This window comes from Harpia harpyja, chromosome 16, assembly GCF_026419915.1.
Source record: "Harpia harpyja isolate bHarHar1 chromosome 16, bHarHar1 primary haplotype, whole genome shotgun sequence".
Lineage (NCBI taxonomy): Eukaryota > Metazoa > Chordata > Aves > Accipitriformes > Accipitridae > Harpia > Harpia harpyja.
In genome coordinates, this window is record NC_068955.1 from 4,809,104 (window position 1) to 4,828,652 (window position 19,549).

A 19,549-nucleotide genomic window follows, 5' to 3' on the forward strand; every position below is an offset into this window, starting at 1 on the left:
AAGCCAGATAATTAAGTGTAGGTCACTACTGAGCACTATAAATGTGCTGCTTTGAGTGGTCTTCAGTTTGGTCACTGTGGAAAGCTAACCTCTCTCTTATTGCTGCTTCTGTTATCTAGTGACATGGATTGCCTGACTCTCTCTTCCCTTTGCAGACAGTACGATCTGCGAGAGAACAGCAAACGTTCAGAAGTCCTGATAGACCTGACAGAGTACTGCGGGCAGCTGGTGGAGGCCAAATGCCTGACGGTCAACCCCCAAGATAACAACTACTTAGCAGTAGGGGCAAGTGGACCCTTTGTGCGCCTCTACGACATACGCATGATCCACAACCACAGGTAATGGCAACTGGCTTTTCTGAGCCTTCTGGGCAGACGTGAGTGGTACAGAAACCTCTTCAAGGCTCTGGTGGGAAGGGGGAGTTGCAATGATCTGGCACTTGGGTGTCTCACTGTGAAGTTTTTAACCAGTGTTTTCTATCATCCCACAGTCTTTTTGATCTGTGTGAGTACACTGGGGTGGTGTGAGGCAGGCTTGTGACTGCACAGCTGTATAGGCATGAGGCCTTGCCCTCGTGGTGAACAAGAAGTGTCAGAGCAGATCAGGCTTCCAGCAGTTGAATGCTGTGATTATAAGACTGTTCTTCTTTCTGGCTAGAAAAAGCATGAAGCAGAGTCCTTCAGCTGGAGTACACACATTCTGCGACCGACAGAAACCCCTCCCGGATGGGGCGGCACAGTACTACGTGGCAGGTATTGGGACCTGTGCTGGGGGTGACTGATGGGACTTTAACTTAATGCCTGACAAAGCGGAGTTCTACCCATCACACAAAAAACCACTGCTTGGAAGAGTTCTCTGATACAGGGGAATGTTCCATGGAATTGCAGTTTATTTCACTTCTATGCTGTGAATTCTTATGTTACCTGCCCACTTTCCCTGATTTGGCAGTGGTGTTTGTTGAAGCTGGCCTTACTACTTCTTGTCTAGCGTAAATGTCTTTTTGTCACTTTTATTGGAAAGTCAAGGATTGGATAACCTGGGCGCTATAGGCTTTCTCCTGGAACTGGTCCCAGCCAGGCTGCTGTTCAAAATCTTTTTGGCACAGAAATGGCTTCTCCTCATCCTGCAGATGAAGAATCAGCGATGCAGCATCTGGGCAATCCAGATGACATTCTTCTCTAGTGCTCATTATTTACTATCTTTTTTCCCCAAATGGTTGGTTTTTTTAAAAGTACCTTAGACCAGCATGTTCAGCAGACTAGTTTTGACAGTCTTGCTTCTGATGAGTCCTGCTAGAGGATTTCTTAGGTCCCCTGAATTGGTCATGTAACACATCTGCTGTCTGAAGCAAAAGAACCTGTGTGTGAGCTGAATGTTTAGGAGCCTTGGTTTGGTTGTGCTAAGGGCTTTATTAAGGAAACCTGATCAGAGGGTTGAAGATGGAGGTATTTGTTTGCAGATGGCCACAAATCACAGAAGCCAAATCCCTTGTGAATCCCTAAAACTGAGATTTGCTGGGTTCTGCGGGCTTCATTGTTGGCAAGCTAGTTATAATCCAGTCTTCTCTTCATATGGAGATAGCCTTGCAGAATTGGTATCTAGAACTTGTAAAAAGGCAGCTATGCACATCTATGTGTTTTGGCGGCTGATGGAAGGATTCAATAAACATCAGTAGGAAATGGAAAATCACCTAGGTGCATGCTCTTCATGACATTGCTCTCCTAACAACCTCTTGTAAAAGGGAGCAGCTGGGGTAGGACAAAGACAACGGTTGCTATTTATGCTAATACGTATGGACCCCTGCTCTCCACAGGGCACCTTCCAGTGAAGCTTCCAGACTACAACAACCGGCTGAGAGTTCTGGTGGCCACATACGTCACCTTCAGTCCTGATGGCACTGAGCTCTTAGTCAACATGGGAGGGGAGCAGGTAAGAAGACAGCTAAAGTTTGACAGAAAGCTCTACATTCAGTTGTGCTTGTTGGGTGACCATACGTTGTTGTGCATTCTTGAAAACGAGTATAGCAACTTCTCTGTGGGTACTATAATTGATTTTAAACTGCTTTCTGATTCATTCAGACTAAATGCTTGGTATTAGGGATTTATTTGTTATGCTACCACTGATCAGACTTGAACTGCATTCTGTTCTGGTTTTCCAATTCACATTTTACACTCTGGAAGAGGAAAAAACCAGTTCTGGAACTGACCTTTGCTGACCTAGAAAAGATTTCATAACTCATTCTTGAAACATCAAACTGCTTCTGTAATAGAATCTAGTGAATAAGGAACTTACAGAAGCAAAGGCCTTCACCTGGAATATTGATTGCTTTAATTTTAAGCACTGGGTGATATTCATGGATCTTTTGTAAAGCCTATCGGTGAAATGAGAAAATCCTCCTGACAGCATTAATCAGCATGGATTAAGCAGGAACTTTGCTTGTGGGCAGGTTACTCTGTGGTTGTCCTCTACATATCTCTTTCTCACACGTGCACTCATTCCCTTTAAGAGAAGGTGCTGAGTTAGATGAATTGGAGGTCTGATCTGGGTTGTCAATTCCTGTACCAGTACAGTTTTAAATTAGGGCTTTGCAGGGCTGCTTTCGAAGTTTCTCAGGAAATCCTGGTTTCATCTTAGAGAGACTTTGCCTTGGTTTAGTGTACTGCCTCTTTTCTGTCAATAAATGTTTGATTTCTTCGTGATCACTGTGTTAAGTAGTTAAAATATCTTACTGGAGTTGAAGCTTTTTGAGCAGGTTGGTTTGTGGTCAGGTCATCTTTTAAGTTCTGTAGGTGTGGAGAGGGCTTTCTTACCTCTTAAGACAAGGCTCCTATTTCTTAGCATTATTCTTTCTGAACCCAATGCTGGAATGGAACACGCCAGTGGTACTGCTGTCATCCTGTGTGTTCCTGTCTATAAACAAGATTCCCAGTTAGGAAATTGGAAATAGAAAAACACAAACATGGAACCATATACCCATCTAGCCCTGTTTTATTTCTGTGACTTGAGCATCTACGTTTCACTGACTTTTTTTGTCTCATTCTTCATTCCTTAGGTCTACTTGTTTGATCTAACATACAAACAGCGACCATACACTTTTCTCCTCCCAAAGAAGTGCCATACTTCAGGGGGTAAGTGTGATGCTATTGTGAAAGTGAGCGGAAGGCAGAGTGAAATTACGTACTACACAGCTCTTTTTTCAGGGTGCAGCCCAGTCTGGGCAGGAACTAGGAAAATTAAGTAGGGCATGGCTGTTGCTGGGCTGTTTCTGCAGTGCAGTTCATACACCGAGTTCTAAAACCCTTCTACAGAGTGACAAAACATGTGTCTTGAGAGGAGAAGCGAGCTGTTGAGAGGTCTATGCATGTGAACCAAGGAGAATGCTTAAAGCTGTGCACAAAGGATAAAGTAGACTTTGTAGAGTGGTTGAGGTCCTGAAATCCTGCCTTCAGCTAAGGGGGGGAAACTTTGTGGACAGGTGTGGAAATAGTATATATTTTTTAAACTTAACTAGTAAAATGTAGAATACATCTGTAATCCCCTTATGCACCCATTAAGAAGGAGACAGAACAATCTTTTCCCTAGTCTAAGAATCTGGCCTGGCACTAATATCCCTCCTGGTGGTGAGATAGTTGAATCAAAGTCGTTTATTTGATGAGTAAGCATATCCAAAAGCTTTTTTATTCTTGGCCCTGTTTCTTACAGGGCCTGTTTGTACACAGATGTTGCAGACAGTACACAGTGAATGGCTATAATGCTATTCCCTGGGCAGAGGCTGACTCTTATCAGGGAGTGTTCCCTGCTCAGCCCCTTCCCTGTTCTCAGAGCACTCTGGCAGAGTTTGATCTGTGTACTCAGTGCGCCTTAGGCCTTAATCTAACACTCGCATCCTGGTAGCAAATATGGGCCCTGCCTGCCTTTCTCTTCAGTCTTGAATGCATGTGGGTGATCTGTGCTGTGGTATCTGGTGAGGTCACGCTTTAAATGGCAGGACAGCGTTTGAACAGGCTCACAGTGGTGCAGTTGCTGCAAACGCTCCACCCTGTTGGGCACAGAAAGTTCAAGCAAAGGCTGTGAAAAGGTGGTATCAGTACAAAGGCTGAACTTCATGTGCATGCATGTCTCTACACACTGAAATCTCTGAGCAGTTCAGTAGACTGGTTGGACAGTGTCCCCAGTTTCCCAACCTGTGAAATGGCCGCAGGAGCACTCCCAGCTGCAACATAAATGTAGTTTGTAAAAATCTAAGCTGAATGTTTTCTATGGAAATGGCAGATGATGTGGCTGCACGACCTTCAGAGGATTACTTCAGCTTGTAATGGCTCCTTGAGCAGTAGGGTAAGAAAAGAACAAAAGGAAGAAAGCATCTGGAATTCCTTTACTGGATTCCTCCAGTGGTTCTACTCATCCTCCTTGTTCTATTAAATGTTCAACAACTGAGCTCTATGATTCTTTATCTGGGTGAATCTGAAATACAAAGTTACTAATGTTACTAAATACTTCTGCAGTTTTAAATGTCAGGCTTCTGGTGATCAGTCGGGTACTCTGATTATGGCCTAGACTCAGTCTGAAGGCAGTTCAATTCAAGCTGCCCTCTGTGTGTGTGTGTGTGTATACTTAGTTCTATGTGTATCTAGTTTTCTGTTCTAGAGTTGTATTGCGAAGGATACTGCAGAGATTTTGTAGTAAATGTAAGAAGGCAAATCAAATCCAGGTGGCTGGAGGAGGTGGGGCATGTGGAATCATGGAAGTTTTACTTCTGCTCTCAATGGGGCTGTGGCATTGGCTTGACTCCACTGTAAAATAAAACCCTTAAGCTTCAGATGTTAGTTTGTGTAATCTACATTGATACTTAGCATGGATGTATTTTCCCCCCCCCCCCCCTAACTTTCAGAAGTGCAGAATGGAAAAACCTCTACCAATGGAGTGTCAAATGGCATCCATCTCCACAGCAATGGCTTCCGCTTGTCTGAAGGAAGAGCACATGTGAGGTAAAGGGACAGCTCTACCTACATGAAAGCTTGACTGTCAAGTGGCCTCTGTCCTAGGAGCTGTATTTGCTTCTGGTGTGAGAGCTATGAACAAGAGTCAGATCAGGCAAGAGCGTCCTGGGAGAAACGTTGTCCATGAGGGGTTTTTTGCCCTTTTACAATGAGTTATTACGGACAAAACTAAGAAATTACTTTTCAGGCCTGGAAGTAAGGTATTCTTAGCTGTCCTGAGTGGTTGTTACTTTCCGATCTGCAGGAACTGCCTCTTGGTAAATGGGAGAGGCTGTCAGGTTGAAAGAGCCTTGCTTCCCTTTGCCAATTTTTTGGGCACCTGCCTGCTGCAAACTGAACTAAAGCAGCCAAAATTGCTTTACGACAATGACACTGGAGTCATTACTCCTGCAGTCTGCATGTGAGCTAGGAATGGATGGAGAGCCCTCTTCTGTTGTTCCTACTGCTTGCTTCCTTAAGAGCAAAATGCAGTTGGGGCGAAGCAGAATCAGACTTGAAGCACATCTTGCTGACTGTATTTCCTCCAGCTGATGAGACATGGTTAAAAGTCAAGACACAGTTGCTTAATACCATATATGGGTAGTCTAGGTTCCACCAAAGTCACTTTGTTGAATGTTTTCAGCTTGTTTCCTCTAGATGGCCCCTCCACCACGGCAGCAGAGATGTGGCTGGAATTTTGGGTTGCTGAGCATGGGCCTTGTGCAGCCCTGTGAACTCAGATGCTTGGTTTCCTTCTGAATTTGCGTTCTGTTATGCATTGCTAAAAAAGGATTGGAAATGTTGTTTATGCAGTCAAAGCAAAGATGTATTGGTGAAGTCTGAAGGATTAGATGCTTAAAATACCTACTGTTCAATTTTGAGTATGGGTCAGTATATAAAGAAAAGATGGAAACAGTCAAATGATGGTCAAAAAGAAACCTTCCTCTTAAATTCAGGTTATTCTGGTTCAGGGTCTCTTCTGCCTTTTTCTGAAACTTTTGGTATTAGCTAATGCTTGCTGGGACTTGCTAAGCTAGAACAAAACACTGCAGATTTTTAACTGGAGTTAACAGACCATTAGCATGTGAGACTTACCTGTGCTCCTTTCTTTCCCTTCAGTCCCCAGGTGGAGCTACCTCCATATCTGGAGAGAATCAAGCAGCAAGCCAATGAGGCCTTTGCTTGCCAGCTGTGGACTCAAGCCATTCAGCTATACAGCAAAGCAGTCCAGAAAGCCCCCAACAATGCCATGCTGTATGGAAACAGAGCTGCTGCCTACATGAAGCGCAAGTGGTAAGGAAGCAGAGAATATTAGAGAATTTAGTGTCACAGGCACTGCTGGTGCCTGACGTCTGAGTACCATGGATACCTTGTTGTCCACTGCGAAGCACCCTGGCTTCCCTAGATGCAGAGCAGGGTTGGGGTTATTGGATCAAGCCGTAAGTGGGTCACCTCTGGTACAGAGCAAGGGGATTGCACAGCAGCATGTGTTGGAGAAATTACAGCCACAGATACCACACAGGCAAGCACAGCTGGTAGTAGCTCATCATTTTGCCTACTGGCATGCTGAGTAATGTTCCGTTCCTTTCCTGTTTAAAAAAACACCAAAAATCCATTTCTGAGTAACAGCATTATGAGTGTTTCTAAGGGTGTTTGTGTTTCTTTGGGTAATTCTGATCTGCATTAGAGTATGGCTCTAAATCTGCTGTCAGCAGATGAGGTAATGGTTACTATGCTTTATAACTTCATATCTCATGGTATAAGATTGTTGTAGGACTGCCTGGAGTTGCTTTGGTTGCTGCTTTATCCAAGTAACTAGTACTGCAGATAGTCAGACATGACCTGGTGGTTCCCATGTCACCCCAGCTAACCCACATTCCCCTTGACTGGAAACAAACCTCTCTGAGGGATCTGGGGAGGTGGCAACTGGTGCCTCAGAGTCTGGGGGAGGTTGTGCTTGATTGTTGCAAAATGTGCTGTTAGCTGCTGCAGTAGGTAATGTCTTCTCTGACCAATAGCCAGAGCTGCATCTGCAAGATACAGCTGAGTTATTTCAGTATCTGTCCCCTTGAGCAGAGTAAGACTGAGTAGCATGACTTGCCATTAACATATTTAAAATAGCTGTGGTCCTTCATCTACATTTGCTTTGTGAGGATATCCTTCTCCTCTCCCTGCTGAAATCCCCAGTATGAATTCTCCTATCTTCTTGCCAAGATAAAGAGCAGCCAGCAGTTGTTGTGACTGTTGGTAACTGGCCTACTGGCTGTTTTGCAATAGCAGAGATTTGGGAGCTGCCTCAAAAAGACCTCAGTGTTCAGAGGAAGAAGAACAATAGGTTGGGATTAAGGAATGGAAGACAGAAGCTGAGTGCTGATCTCATGAATGACATTTTTCTTATAGGAATCGTTTTTCCCGAAAGATGTTGGCAGATCTGAACCTTTCTGTGTGTCAACTAGTGCTTTGCTACAGTTTTCGGTAGCAGGAAGATGTGAAAATATATGCACAGTGGGTTTCTGTGGCATGCAATGATTAGAATTTAAATAGTACTGAGCTGATATCTTCTCAGGTGCAGAAAAGACAGGGTACTTTTCTGCTAGAAACAGCTACTGGTGTATGGTAGAAGGTGGCTGGGATGTCACTGAGAAGGAGGATGAAGCAGTTGGACAGTGAGTCACACTGAACCATTGTGTGTCTTCACGTTTGGAGCAGGAACAGCTATAGGCCACCCTGCAGAATACTGCAGGTCTTGCTTTGGCCTTGTTCTCTGAGTAACAGAGAGCTCTAGAAAAAAGGAAGGTCTGTAATTTCCTAGCCTCCCCTTGCTCATCTCCCTTAAGATGCTACTCATACTCTGCAGCACTTCTAAGGCTGTCCTTTTAAAATTTGCTCATAAGAGCCAACTGCCTCACTCTCCAGATTGCTTTTAACAGTCTATGTTGACAGTACTTAGCTGATTTCTAGTTAGAGCATTTTTGTACAAGCTGAGTCAAACCTGTGACAATGGGAGAAGTCAGTGCCTGCTTTACATCTCAATGTGTACATTTTCACACCAGTCTATTGGGCTGTCTGACGCTGGTAGTTGAGGGTGAAGGATTTTTGAGGGTGGCAAAGCAGCTAATAGCCCAATCAGCTCTGAAAATGCGAGACACCCGTCTGTCATCATAACAGGTAACTTGCATTCCCTCTTTCTTTGAATAAAAGTGGCCTGATGCTGTGCATCCAGCCTCCTGGATTGACACAGACACAGTGCTGCAAAGACAGTCCTCAAGAACCATGTTTCTTCTGCTCTGCTGCAGATCTCATGGACAAGGCACTCCACCTTCTGTACTGTGCTAGCAAGCTGTAATATGTGGCCAATATCCTCCTAGATGGGAGGGAGCAATAGGATGAATAGTTTGCAGAACATGCTTGTGGCACTGAATAAGTGCTGCTTAGCATGTAACCCAAAGATTTGGAGCTCCCCTTAGTGAGTAGAGACCCAGGAGCACCTCTTCTCTGACAAAGGCTCCACATGATCTACAACTGTCACCCTGTGGAAGGTACAGGGCAATTCACCCCCTTCCCCTTGGGGCTGTTTCAGACTTTGGTAGGTGCAGTGCACATAGGTTACAGGTGTGAAACATTATATTATTATTATTTATTATTATTTATTCTTATTAGCTGTCATATGGAGACTCAGCACTCTCTTAAGGCAGATTGTGGTGCCTCTGAACAGTTTAGGCTTGACGGTGGTACACCAGGCGTGTCAGTCCTGGCTGACTTCTCAGCCTCTGTCAGTCTGAACTGAATACCAGCATGCAAAGCTTGTCAAGTCTCTCCTGCTTCCAGAGCACAAACAGAGGCATTCTTATTGCACAGCCATGGAGCTTAGGGAAATCAAGCGTAGTCTCCAGTAACTGTAAATAGGATATAAATATCCATTATGATACCAGTCTGCTATAATGCTTATTTCTAAAACTTAAGGGTTTTTCTTATAAAGATGAGAAAAGACTGCTGCTTTAGATATTTGTCCATCAGGGCTATGAAGTGTGGTGGTTCTGTAGCTCCTTCTTGAGGGCTACAAGTGGCTGTGACTGTGGGCAGGGAAACATGCTGCCACGCTGTGCGTCCACAAAGGGGCACGCGTGAGCTGCTGTGTTCCGAGGAGACCCTGCTCGCCTTGCAGGAGAGGCCTTGTGTCTGCTTGGCCAGAGGGCTTGTGCATCCTCCATCTTCAAAGGACTTCCCTAAATGTGTTCTATCAGTGAGCTCTGCTCTGTCGGATTTAAAATGGCAGGTCAAGACTTGCTGGGCTTCCCTGTGTGGTCACATTACAGGGCTGCCTGTATATGTGTGGAGGTGCATTCAAGAAGCTGGGCTTGGTCAGATGGTGCCCCTGGGAAACAGCAAATGCTATTAGTACATAAGCTTGTGGGGTGTCTGCTTGCATAAAGAGAGCTGGAAGCAAGCAGTTTTGGAGTGAAACGAGGGCTGGGAAACAGCAGTGGAAAATGTGTACTGTTTCTGCTTGGGCTATCTAATCCACCACTCCCTTTTCTTCAGGGATGGGGACCATTATGATGCTTTAAGAGACTGCTTGAAGGCCATATCCTTGAATCCATGCCACCTGAAGGCCCATTTCCGTCTTGCCCGCTGTCTCTTTGAACTCAAGTACGTGGCAGAAGCACTGGAGTGTCTGGATGACTTTAAAGGGAAGTTCCCAGAACAAGCACATAGCAGTGCCTGCGATGCACTAGACAGAGACATCAATGCAGCCCTCTTCTCCAAGAGTGATAACGGTGAGTGCCAGTGTTCGGTGTGGTTCTTCAAGGTTATACTAAAATCTAATGGTCAGACAAGGAATTTTCTCCTTAAACTGCCCCTCTGAAGTAAAGCTCTAACTTCTGAGAGAGTTTGATTGTTACTGTGCACAAAAACTGGCCTAGGCATGTTCTTTCCTTGTGCCTAGTCCTGGTTTGCTCTTGAGCAAGAGTATGGTAAAAGGAGTCTGATGTACCCAGGAGATAATCTGGAAGGAAGCTTGTGCTTCTAAGCCCTGCTCCCTACTGGAATTGTCCTTAACTCTTCTCTAAAGCTGTTGGGGTCTCCTAGAGTGTTTTCTGATTGCTGAGAACATGTTCCTCTCCAAATTGTGATGAGGGAAATCTGTTGTCTTTCCAGCTGAAGACAAGAAAGGGGGTGGCCCCATCCGGCTGCGAGCCACAGGCCGCAAGGATTCCATCTCAGAGGATGAGATGGTGCTGAGGGAGCGCAGCTACGACTACAAATTCCGATATTGTGGCCACTGTAACACTACTACAGACATCAAAGAGGCCAATTTCTTTGGCAGGTATGTTGGCAGAGTGTAATAGGGATGCAGGACAGGAGTGTGAGCAGCAGCAGAATGCTCTCTTCCATTGGATAAAGGCTCATGCATAGCCCCATGTGACTGTTGATAAAATGATGCTGACGCTGGTTTTCAGGGTTGAAAAAGATGACGGAAACCCTCCTCCTTGTGTGGCTGCATGAATAGCTGGTTCAGTAGCAGATCCACAGAGGACCCGGTTGGGCTAGCATTTCAGAAAAGCCATTTGGGATTGAAAACATGAATCCTGGGGATGGAGGGAGCCAACACAGAAAGCTTTATCTGGATCCATAAGCATGAGGGGTGGCAGCCTACTGATTATAGAAGCCAACTGAGATTCTCATGTCTGCTAGAGACTAGCTTTGACTCTGAGCTGTGATCTCCAGTCTCTGCTCCTCTCACCCTAGCAATGCACAGTACATAGTCAGTGGGTCAGATGACGGCTCCTTCTTCATCTGGGAGAAAGAAACCACCAACCTTGTTAGAGTGCTGCAGGGAGACGAGTCGATTGTGAATTGTCTCCAGCCTCATCCCAGTTACTGCTTCCTGGCTACCAGCGGCATTGACCCAGTTGTACGACTGTGGAATCCTAGGCCAGAGGTAAGAGCCACAGTAAAAGACTGTCTTGTCGTGAGATGTAACTCACTCAGCTGGTCTTTCCTATTGGGATCTCTTGAGAGTTGCAGCAGCAGTAACAGCCCCTGTTTGGTCCTAGCACTGCCTTGCTGAGTTCTCTCCCTTCTTGTCTTGCAGAGTGAAACCCTTAATGGGCGCGTGGTAGTAGACATGGAAGGTGCTTCCCAAGCTAACCAGAGACGAATGAATGCAGACCCGCTGGAGGTGATGTTGCTGAACATGGGGTACCGGATTACAGGACTGACCAGTGGTGGGGCTGGAGGCTCAGATGATGAAGACAGCTCGGAGGGGCAAGTCCAGTGCCGGCCCAGCTAAAACAGAACTGCCTCTCCTTCCTCTAATTGTTTGGCTGAAAGGGAACCTAGTTTCCTTGGTCCTGAACTTTCTCTGATGAATGACTGCACTGTTTCGCACTATGCACAGAGTAGGACAAGCTGGCAGGGGCAGGAGCGGCCGTCTCTTTAAAACATCGTCACCACCTCCTCCTTCTCCCGTCATGCTACTGAGCAGCATGTCAGTGCAGTCCGAGGTTTGCCTTTAGTGGAATTTAGTCCCAACAGGGGTCTTTGAGTTGTCTGTAAGCAGTGTAAGCTGGTGAATTTTTTTCCAGAGCTGCTGTATGATCTGGTATAGAGGGATGTTGCCTGCATTCATGCATTTGGAGAGGGGATGTTAAATTCCTGAATAAAACACAAACCTAGGGCAGGGGTTATGGAATGAATTTACTGCAGTGATCTTGGTCTTGAAAGCTTGACTCTGCTTTTGTGCTACCAGTCTGTCTAGAGGCCCCTGGTTTAGGGTGGTTGGCCATGAAACACCTGTTTTGTCCCATAACATCTTTCTTCTGGCTTCCATCTCTTAACACGTTGTCACCAGATGTAGCTGTGTTGTATTAAGGACTGGATATTGCCTGTCTTGTCCCTGGGCATCTGTCTTAGTTGATCAATCAGTGAAGGCACTGAGTATGTGCAGCTCAACAGGGCAGGATGTGCTTGCCCAGCTCTGATACTTTCTTCTGTGGTCTATGAACCCATGGAGAAAGGTGACAGCAATGGGAGCAGGTTTGATCAGAGACCTAGGGCTCATGTAGCTAAAGCTACTGAGGAAAGGGGCTGGTAACAGCACTCTTCCAGAGCTTCTCTCTCCATTTCCCAAAATGTGTGTAGCTCTATTCACCTTCTGCTCTCTAAGTCACCTGTGTTGGAGCTGAGAATGTTGCCACCACGTATACATTGCAACTAAAGTTTTGAGCTTTTAGGAAGCAGCATTTTTGTGCAGTCAGCTGCTCTGTCTTGGCCAAGGTGGGCATTCTTTGCCTCATTGTTGGTATAACATCTGATGGATTAGTGGTCCTCTCAGGAACCCTCGTTCCTCTTCCTGCTCTCCACACACTGACTCTGGCTGCAAAGCCCAGAGTACAGCTAGAAATGCAGAACTGTACTTCCATCCCTTCCCCTCTCATGTAACATGCAGCCCTGTTTTTCCCTCTTGCAGTTGCCAAATGCTAAATATCAAATAGATCTTACACAGCTGTGCTACAACCGAATCTGAAGAGGTTGTTTTTTCTAGGACTATCAACTAAGACCAAAGAGCCCCTGGAGATCCTAACTGCTCTGCGCTGTCTCGTATCTCTTACTGCTGAAGGTCTGAACATGCTAGCCTTGGTCCCAGGGGTGTGAGATGTGTGTCTGGGAGTGTGTGCGCATGTGTGTATGCTGCATTAGGGCTGTTCTTCCATGTGGTGCAATCCCTGGTCTTCCTGTTCCTGCTGTGGAAAGATGAGAGGCCTCCCTTTCCTTCTCTGGCTGCTTCTGGCTGCCAGGCATTGATGAGAGAGACTGCGCAGTGCTGGCTGATCAAGGTAACTGGCTTCCTCTCCCTTCCAGAACAGTCTTTATGAGATGAGTGAGCCTTGTGCAGGAGGGAGAGAGGTCACAGTCTCGTAGCTGGCAGCATCTCTCCAAGGACACTGTTCCCTGCATAGAGAGATCCCCCACACCCCCCTTGTAATCGCAGTGGAGCTAACTGGGACCTGATCTCTGCCCCTCAGACAAAGATGTCCATCTGCTCTTTCACATGTGGGTGAAACTGAGCCTTGGTGAACCCCGGTCTTGTGGGAGCATGCCCCTCACTGCCCAGAAACGACTGGCTACCCTTGTGCTCTGCTGAGCTGTGATGGCAGACTCGCGCTCCATCTTCTCCTGCTGAAGCAGAGCTCTCCTGGGACAGATTGTCACTTGGCTGCTGAGGGCATGTTTGCTTGTTCTCATTGCAGTACCAGCGCATTAGATGTGACTGCTTGCTCAGTTTACCTGTTTGGTTGCGTACAAGCTCCCACACCCCAGGTGTACCCCGGCACTCAATGCTCTTCAAAACCCAGAGACAGCAGAAAATTCTTCTCACTTGGGTGGCTTTTTGACATGGTCTGGCCTTTTCTTTTTTTTTTGCTTAAGGCTTTCCTACTAGACGCATCCTCTTTTTTTTCTCTCTTCTCCTCCCACTCAAACTTTTTTTTTCAGCTTTCAGTAGACAATGTCTGCAGACTTTGATTTTTAAACTGGGAGGCTGAGATAGAAAGCTCTGAAGAGAACAGACCTTTCCCTCCCCATTCACCTTTTGCTGTGGCAGCTATTTTTTGTTGTTTTTACCCTTGTGAGACAGTGCAGCTCTTTTACCTGCCAGTTGCAGTGTGAAAGCTACAATATTCCCTGCCTCTGCAGTGGATTGCTTTTTTTAATGGCTGCTTTGGTTAAAAAAGATAAATAATAATGAGAGAGAAGGAGAGAGAAAAATCTTTCTGCTTCTAGCCCCTTTTCCCCTTGTCGTGGGCAGATTACCTGCTTTGTTGCTTGTTAATGAGGAATTTGTATTTATTGGTGAAGGAAGAAACATGCTGGGGAAGTAGGGAAAAGATGTTGCTTTATTGACCTCTGCTGTTTACTTCAACCCCCTCTTTGGGAAAGCTTCTTCCTGCTCTTTCTGGTTAACTCTTTCTAGCCTGGGATATGCAGGGATGCCTCTTATTTTTGTATTCTAGCAATGGGCTCTCCGTTAGGAGACTCTAGTATTCTCTTAGTGTTGCAGTGATCATTGCTTCTCGCTTTTTCAAGTACTAAAGATGATCATCTCGTAAACTTTGCCCCTGCAGTTGTAGAGGTAACACACAAGCCTTACTGCCCTCATTAGAAGGAGCAGAAAACTTGTTTCTCTGGTCCCTGGAAGAGAAAGGGTTAAGCAATTAAACAGTTCTTTGTTCTAGTTCTTTCTTGGTGTCATTTTGTTTGGGGGATTGTTCTGGCTTTGTTCAACCTTTCTCCTCTATGGAGGTGGACAAGCCTGGGTGGGGGGGTGGCCTGGTTGGGCTGGATGTTGTCTATTCAACAGTGCTGCTTCTTGGAGAATAGAGGCCCCAGTAAACTTGAGTGGGAAGGGGGCTGGGGAGCCCAAAACATGGCTTGTAAGCTGTGGCGGCTACTGAGTTAGTGCTGATGTTAGTTTGTGCAGGTGTGGGAGCTCAGATCTATCAGTGGACCAAGGGCTGGGGCTGTGTTTGGGAGCAGAGTCTGCCTCTGGCTTGGTTTAGAGCTAAAGCTGCAAACGTTGGAGTGAGGATGAGAACAGCTGCCTGGGGCTTGCTGGAGAAGAGAGAAGTGATGCACACGTCTTACAGAAAGATGAATGGTGCTGTAATGGAGGTAGTTTCTCCGAATTACGTTTTGTCAGGGTGGGGGGTAAAATTGATAAAATCTTCATTGAGCCCCTGCTGAACCCAAGGGTTAGAGGTGAGTGAGGGGGAGGCAAAAAGCTGTGTAGGGAAAATTAACCCATACTTGCCTTTTAGCTCTTCTTAAACAGTAAATAGCCTCTTGCCCTGAGAAGCAGAGCCCTGGTGGCTTAGGCTGTGGGGCAGACCCAAGGTCACCTGCCTGAGTCACCACGTTACTGACTGGTCTTCTGAGACCTTTCTGCTGTCAGAAACAGCGCACTTACTGCCTTAAAGTGTCTCGCACTCAGCGTGGTGTGTTGGACGTCAACATTTAGACCCAGAGATGATCCCTTGGTAAAGGATATCACAAACTCACTTTCTTCTCTGGGCTCCTGCAGCAAAACCTCCCAAATACTTTCCTGCCCTCCAAGCTGCAGAATGCCAGGCCTTAAGTAAGAGTTAGAAAACCAGTCTGCTATTATCAGAATCCATTTGAAGTCTTCTCTTAAAAATTCCCATTGGACACCTTTCAGCTGAAGGCCTTTTGAGGCCTCTTCATTTCAAATCCTGTCTGATATAAATTATTGCTTTAAAAGACAGCTCTGCTCTAACAAAGCAATGCGCATCCACAGCTGGAATTGGCAATCAACTAATTAGGTCAGATCTTGGACTGAATGGTTGGACAAAGAGGAAGCATGGAAGGGGAAGCTGAGTGGTTGAATCGTGGGTGGAAATGGCTAGAAGGACCCAGGAAATGAGTTTTATTTGTAATTTGGGTAAGGGAATTGGGTTGAGGAGAGAGAGGGTGATACGCTCTGGGATGTGGGGACAAGAACAATCACAGCCCTACTGATGAGATCACTTTTCTCGGATGTCACAGTGCCAGGAACAAGTCTGCAAAGGGCTCAAGATGGCTGCTGTCTCTGAGCAAAATGGGAGCAGGATGTCGGAAAACTGCCTGCTGTTGTTGCAGTGAGGAATTCAGTCCTCTGCCTGTTATGCTTCTCGTAGCTTGTTCAGGCCTTGCTGCTGCAGGAGATGAGACTGATCGGGACCCGCACTGGGGCTGGCAAGGAGAAAAGGTGGGCCTTTTTGTGGATTTCATAGCTGAGAAATGATTGTGACCTGCACTTCGCTCTTTGAGCGCTTCCACCTTGTGCCCCTTGTCCCTGAGAAACTGGTGGCTTTTCCTTTAAACATAAAAGTTGCCCTGTGGGTTGGCTGTGTCAGTTGGAGAGGGAGAGAGAAGGAAATGCAGCTTTCAAGTGACAAGGAAGCAGAAAAGACCTGAAGGTTAAAGCTGAGGGGTGAGATGGCTTAGGGGCATTGCTTTTGGGGTGGGTGGCTGAGCCTGCGTATGTTCTTTCGCTTGTGAGTAGCACCATCATCAATACAGATGAGAGTGACGTTTCTGGTTCACGCTGAGCGATTAGAGGCTGTCAGATTGCAGCAGGCACAGACCACAGGAAAGGAACAACAAAAACGCAAAGCAACCCACCCCAGCATCACCTCCAGGGCGGGGGAAGGACGCCTTGGTGTCCTCCATCAGCCTGTGCCTCGGTGACATTTTAAATAGACTCCTGCATGCGGTGTTGCCTGCTGCTGCCTCGGTTGTCAATGTCAGAAGGGGGAGGGGATCTCTTCCTTGAGTGGTTTGGTCCTGGCAGTCCCTGTAATGTTTGAGCTGTCACAACAGGGAAGGTTCCCAAGGAAGCCGCTTTACTGAACAAGAGCTGGCTGGGTGCCTGCTTCTTTCAGGCTCAGAGATGAGCCGGGGTAGAAAGGGGAGGTAACCAAATCCCTTCCAGGCCGAGCTCCAGCTATAGCCATGGTGGCGTGTGCTTGGACAAACCGGTGTGCGGTCTGGGCTGCTTCTTCCCAGAGCGGACAGGCTCTCCTCTCGGAAGGGCTCTGCGTCTCCAGGGTGCGAGTGATGCATTGGCACCTGCAGTGAGTAGGCAAACACTGTTGTCCTGAGGACGTTTTAGGCTGACGGGAAGTAGAGCTGCTTCCTTGCTGACAACAGGAGAGAGGAGCCATCGATGGCAAGTTGCTGGCACAAGTGGGAGTGAAGCCTTTTGTTTCTTGTCAAATGAGAGATTGCAAAAACAGTGATGGCAGGATTCCTGCTCTGTACATCGATCCAGTCTTGTAGTCAGGCAAGATAGCTGCAATAAAAAGCCCGGCCTTTAATTTTATGCATGGAGAACTTCTTACCTGCTCTCCCCTCCCTGTCCATGTGTCCCCCCCCTGCAGTTTCTTTTCCAACTGCAGCTATTTTTCCCTGCTGACTTCAGGTGTTTTGTATTCTGCTTAGATCAATAGCAGTAGAACAGCAGCAGCTTTCCAGTTGTCACTAGGAAGACCCTGCTGTCAGCTACAGCTCACCCATTTTCTGCCAGTGCGGTATTGGGGATGGAGAGCCCTTCCGCTTGCCTGACAAACACAAAAGAAAGCTGTGCAGTACAGGAGTGCTGTATTGATTTTTTTTCTTTTTTTTTTTTTTCTTTTTTAAATCCAGCCTGGGGAAAACGGTGTTCTTCCCGTGCTCCAGCAGCTGGTTTGCCTTCCTGCACTTAGTTTAAGAGAGAATAAACTGGGCTGTCTGAAATGCCCCCTGCCCATGTGGGAGGGGAGGGTGTGAGGCGGCACTGCAGGGAGATGCGTCCTGCTGAGGCTGTCGGTGTCATCCTTGCTGTGCGGCTTTGCCAAGGGAGCTGGTCCCTGGTGATACGCTGCTTAGCAGCCTCCGAGACACAAGCAGGAAGAGCAAATCCATTGCCTAATCCGACAAACGCGCCAGGACCACATTAGCTGATGCGAACATTGGCCCCTATTCATAGATTTTTAACAATCTCTGATACTTACGTTAGCCTGGAGTAAATCAATGCAAGTATTTTTCTTCACTGAACAAAGTGTTCACTGAAACACATACAACCTTTGTGTGCATCTTCCATCCAAAGTGCCAAAATAGGAACTGTCTGTTGGAAACCAAAGCACCAGGCATGGCTTTGCTCTTAAGGGTGTCTATATTTCCTCGGCTTTCTCTCTTTTGTAACTGGACTATTTTGTGAATTCCCTCACCATCAGATTCCGAGGAGCACGATCTCAGGCTCTTGATCAACTCTTGATGCAGTGACAGGTCACGGTGAGACGATGCCCACGCTGTAGCTTGACGTGAGCTGCTCTGCATGAGCACCTCGGTTGATGGCTCTGCTTCCATCCAACTGCCTCTGAAGCAGCCCTCCTTGGAGGGGCTGTCCTAAAACATGGTCTAGACTAGGAAATAAGGTGGGATGTTAGATGATCTCTTGAGGGCTCGGTAGAGGCAAGGAAATGTAGTCTTCAGTGCATTACTAAGCTAGTTGTGTTGAAGCCTGAGTACTCATATGACAAGTTAGCGTGTATTGAGGGCGGGTAGGCCACCTCCACACTAGACTGTTAGCCAATGCTTTCTACTGCCATACCGGCAACTCCCAACTGGTGTCCCCTCTGATGTGCCTCTGCTGTCGGTAGAGGTTACGGATCTCCTGGGCTTTCAAGCTGGAAGCTTCCTTAGTCTAAAATTCAGTGAGCGTGTTAAGTGCTGTTCTGTCCCCAGAACAGAGAATACATTGATAAATGTGGAAGGCTGGACTCAGCTTAATTATTGAGCAGTCAGGTAATGGAAAGCAGAACGCATAGAGATAAGTCTTTGATGAAGGAGAGAAATTTCAGTAAAAAGTGGGGCAGTTATGTGGAAGCTGTAAGTTTGTGATGACCGTTGGGAACGTGGCTCTTGCCGTTAACAGGGTTTGCTAATAACAAAAGCCAGCACCTTCTGTGAGCAGAGTGCTTGGCTCTGCATTGCCTCTGCTCTGTGTGAGGAGGAACCCAACCATGTGCAGGAAGGGGCCAAGACTGTTTTAATAGCAAAACCCCTTGGCATCGTGCTGTGTAACGCCACAAACTGTGCTGGAGAGCTCTGGTAACTACAGGCCTTGAAGGGAAACGCAGCTCAAGGTCTCTGTGTGAGGAGGAAACGAGCAGCTTCCAAGGAAAGCATGGAAGGATGCGAAGAGGAGAGTGGGGGCTGGACGCTTGGCAGCTCTCCTGCACCTGCTGGGCTGAACGTCCCTGTGCTGGGTCTGCTGGGCTGGGGCAAGCGATGTCCTCCCTGTTCTTCCCACTAGTTCAGTGAGTTGTCACTCTGTATTTTGCCGAGTGTGTTGTGGTGGGTGGAAATCTGGAATAAACATATTTCTTCTTCAGCTTTCTCGTGTAGTTTGAATTAAACTTCCTAATAAAGCAATTGTTATTTTTCTAATCCGATTCTCCATTTGTAAATGCTGTTCCTCCCCTTGCAGTCCCTTGACCACCTCCTCTCTCAGGGGAGGCTGGGTCTGATGCTTATTTCTGCTTTTGCACTTTCCTGAGGGTGCCTTCTACCTGGCAGCTCTGGGGTCTGACTCTTCCAGCTTCTGGTCTTTGGAAGGGCAATAGGGAGAAGTTCGCTGCCGAGGTTTGCGTGGTGGATCTGCACAAGGTAGGTGTGAGGGGTGAAGGTACCCGCCTGGAGGAGCTTTGCCGGAGCAGAAGGCCCCGCCGTGAAACAAACCCAGGCCCTTCTGCGCCGCACGAAGCCGCTGAAGTCCTGGGGCGGGGTGGGGGGGACGAAGCCCGAAGCTCGGCTCTCCGTGGGTGTGGAGAGCAGCGAGCCAACGCTTCGTCACGCAGCAGCCGCGGGGCCGTGGGCTTTCCGCCCGGGCTGGCCGGCCAGGTGGGTGAGCCCCGGGGCCCTTCCAGCCCAGATTCCCCCTCCCCAAAACGGGGAGGGCCCGCGGGAGGCGGCGCTGGGCCCGCCAGGCCGTGAGGGAGCCTGCCCGCTGCCGCTTCCTGGTTACC

At 47.3% G+C, this 19,549-nt stretch overlaps 1 protein-coding gene across 5 annotated transcripts in view; it reads left to right on the forward strand.

Moving 5' to 3' along the window:
• WDTC1 (WD and tetratricopeptide repeats 1) overlaps positions 1-18,971 on the forward strand; it is a 32,494-nt gene extending 13,523 nt beyond the window's left edge. For 3 of the 5 annotated variants that reach the window (XM_052812098.1, XM_052812097.1, XM_052812099.1), the window contains exons 7-16: positions 156-338; positions 658-752; positions 1,814-1,929; positions 3,053-3,128; positions 4,892-4,988; positions 6,099-6,272; positions 9,522-9,757; positions 10,140-10,308; positions 10,731-10,923; positions 11,077-18,971. In XM_052812098.1, coding sequence (XP_052668058.1) covers positions 156-338; positions 658-752; positions 1,814-1,929; positions 3,053-3,128; positions 4,892-4,988; positions 6,099-6,272; positions 9,522-9,757; positions 10,140-10,308; positions 10,731-10,923; positions 11,077-11,274 — 1,537 coding nt within the window. In that variant the 3' untranslated portion in view covers positions 11,275-18,971. Of the gene's footprint in view, positions 1-155; positions 339-657; positions 753-1,813; positions 1,930-3,052; positions 3,129-4,891; positions 4,989-6,098; positions 6,273-9,521; positions 9,758-10,139; positions 10,309-10,441; positions 10,710-10,730; positions 10,924-11,076 lie in introns of those variants that run through there. The other 2 variants (XM_052812100.1, XM_052812101.1) reach the window with 2 other exon arrangements.
• The last annotated feature ends 578 nt before the right edge of the window (positions 18,972-19,549 follow it).